The sequence below is a fragment of the Colobus angolensis genome, unplaced genomic scaffold (assembly GCF_000951035.1).
Source record: "Colobus angolensis palliatus isolate OR3802 unplaced genomic scaffold, Cang.pa_1.0 Scaffold169, whole genome shotgun sequence".
NCBI classification, from domain to species: domain Eukaryota; kingdom Metazoa; phylum Chordata; class Mammalia; order Primates; family Cercopithecidae; genus Colobus; species Colobus angolensis.
Genome location: NW_012114810.1, coordinates 1,535,697 through 1,536,695, shown reverse-complemented (window position 1 = coordinate 1,536,695; position 999 = coordinate 1,535,697). Strand labels below are relative to the sequence as shown.

Sequence of the window (999 nt, the reverse complement as noted above, 5' to 3'; positions counted from 1 at the left end):
TTTTGAGACGGAGTCTCGCTCTGTCGCCCAGGCTGGAGTGCAGTGGCACAATCTAACCTCACTGCAACCTCCACCTCCCAGGTTCAAGTGATTCTGCTGCTTCAACATCCCGAGTAGCTGGGACCACAAGCGTATGCCACCCGGCTAATTTTTGTATTTTTAGTAGAGACAGAGTTTCATCATGTTGGCCAAGCTGGTCTTGAACTCCTGGCCTAAAATGATCTGCCTGCCTCGGGTTCCCAAAGTGCTGGGATTACAGGCCTGGGGCACCGTGCCCAGCCAAAAAAATTCTCATTTAAACATTCATATACAAAAAGGAGGCAATTTACCCTTTGAGAAATAAATTCTAAAGTCTAAGCTGTACTATGCGCAAAAGCTTAGGATACCAAGAAACAGGACAGTCAGTATGTAGAGAGTAATTTCAAGGAGACTGAGTTCCCAGAGTAAGCTGCTGAGCTCCTGGAGTAAGATGAGAAGGTTCCATCCAGACACACCTTTTTGTATGTTGTCTCTCCTGAGGAATCAACACTTCGATGGCCTATTTTCTTGATGGGCATGCCAGAGGCATAAGGCACCTAGAAGAAGAGTCAAGATTATAATACAAATTCCCATGTAAGATACCAAATAGCTACCACAATGATGCATCAAAATAAACTGAAACAATATACTCTTTCTAGATTAAAAACATTTTACAAAACCTTCAGAAGATCTATCCCACACAAATATACAGCTATAATGTTGGTTCCCAATGAATTAAGTGGCTAAAATACCATAGAAGAAAACTCCAAAGGACACATATTTTCCCTTTGGTCCTCAGAAGACACAGAAAATAAAAGTGAATATTTTTATTCTTTATTTTTTTGAGACTCTGCACAGGTGTGAGCCACTGCACCCAACCAAAGGTGAATATATTTAAATACTAGCAGAAACATAGCCGGGTGATGGCCGGGCACGGTGGCTCACGCCTGTAATCCCAGCACTTTGGGAGGCTGAGACAGG

The 999-nt window shown here is 42.8% G+C and overlaps 1 protein-coding gene across 4 annotated transcripts in view; it reads right to left on the bottom strand.

The window, feature by feature from the left end:
- PIP5K1A (phosphatidylinositol-4-phosphate 5-kinase, type I, alpha) overlaps nt 1-999 on the bottom strand; it is a 52,426-nt gene that overhangs the window by 23,772 nt on the left and 27,655 nt on the right. For all 4 annotated transcript variants that reach the window (XM_011937852.1, XM_011937855.1, XM_011937854.1 and 1 more), the window contains one exon: nt 495-575. In XM_011937852.1, coding sequence (XP_011793242.1) covers nt 495-575 — 81 coding nt within the window. The remainder of the gene's footprint in view (nt 1-494; nt 576-999) is intronic.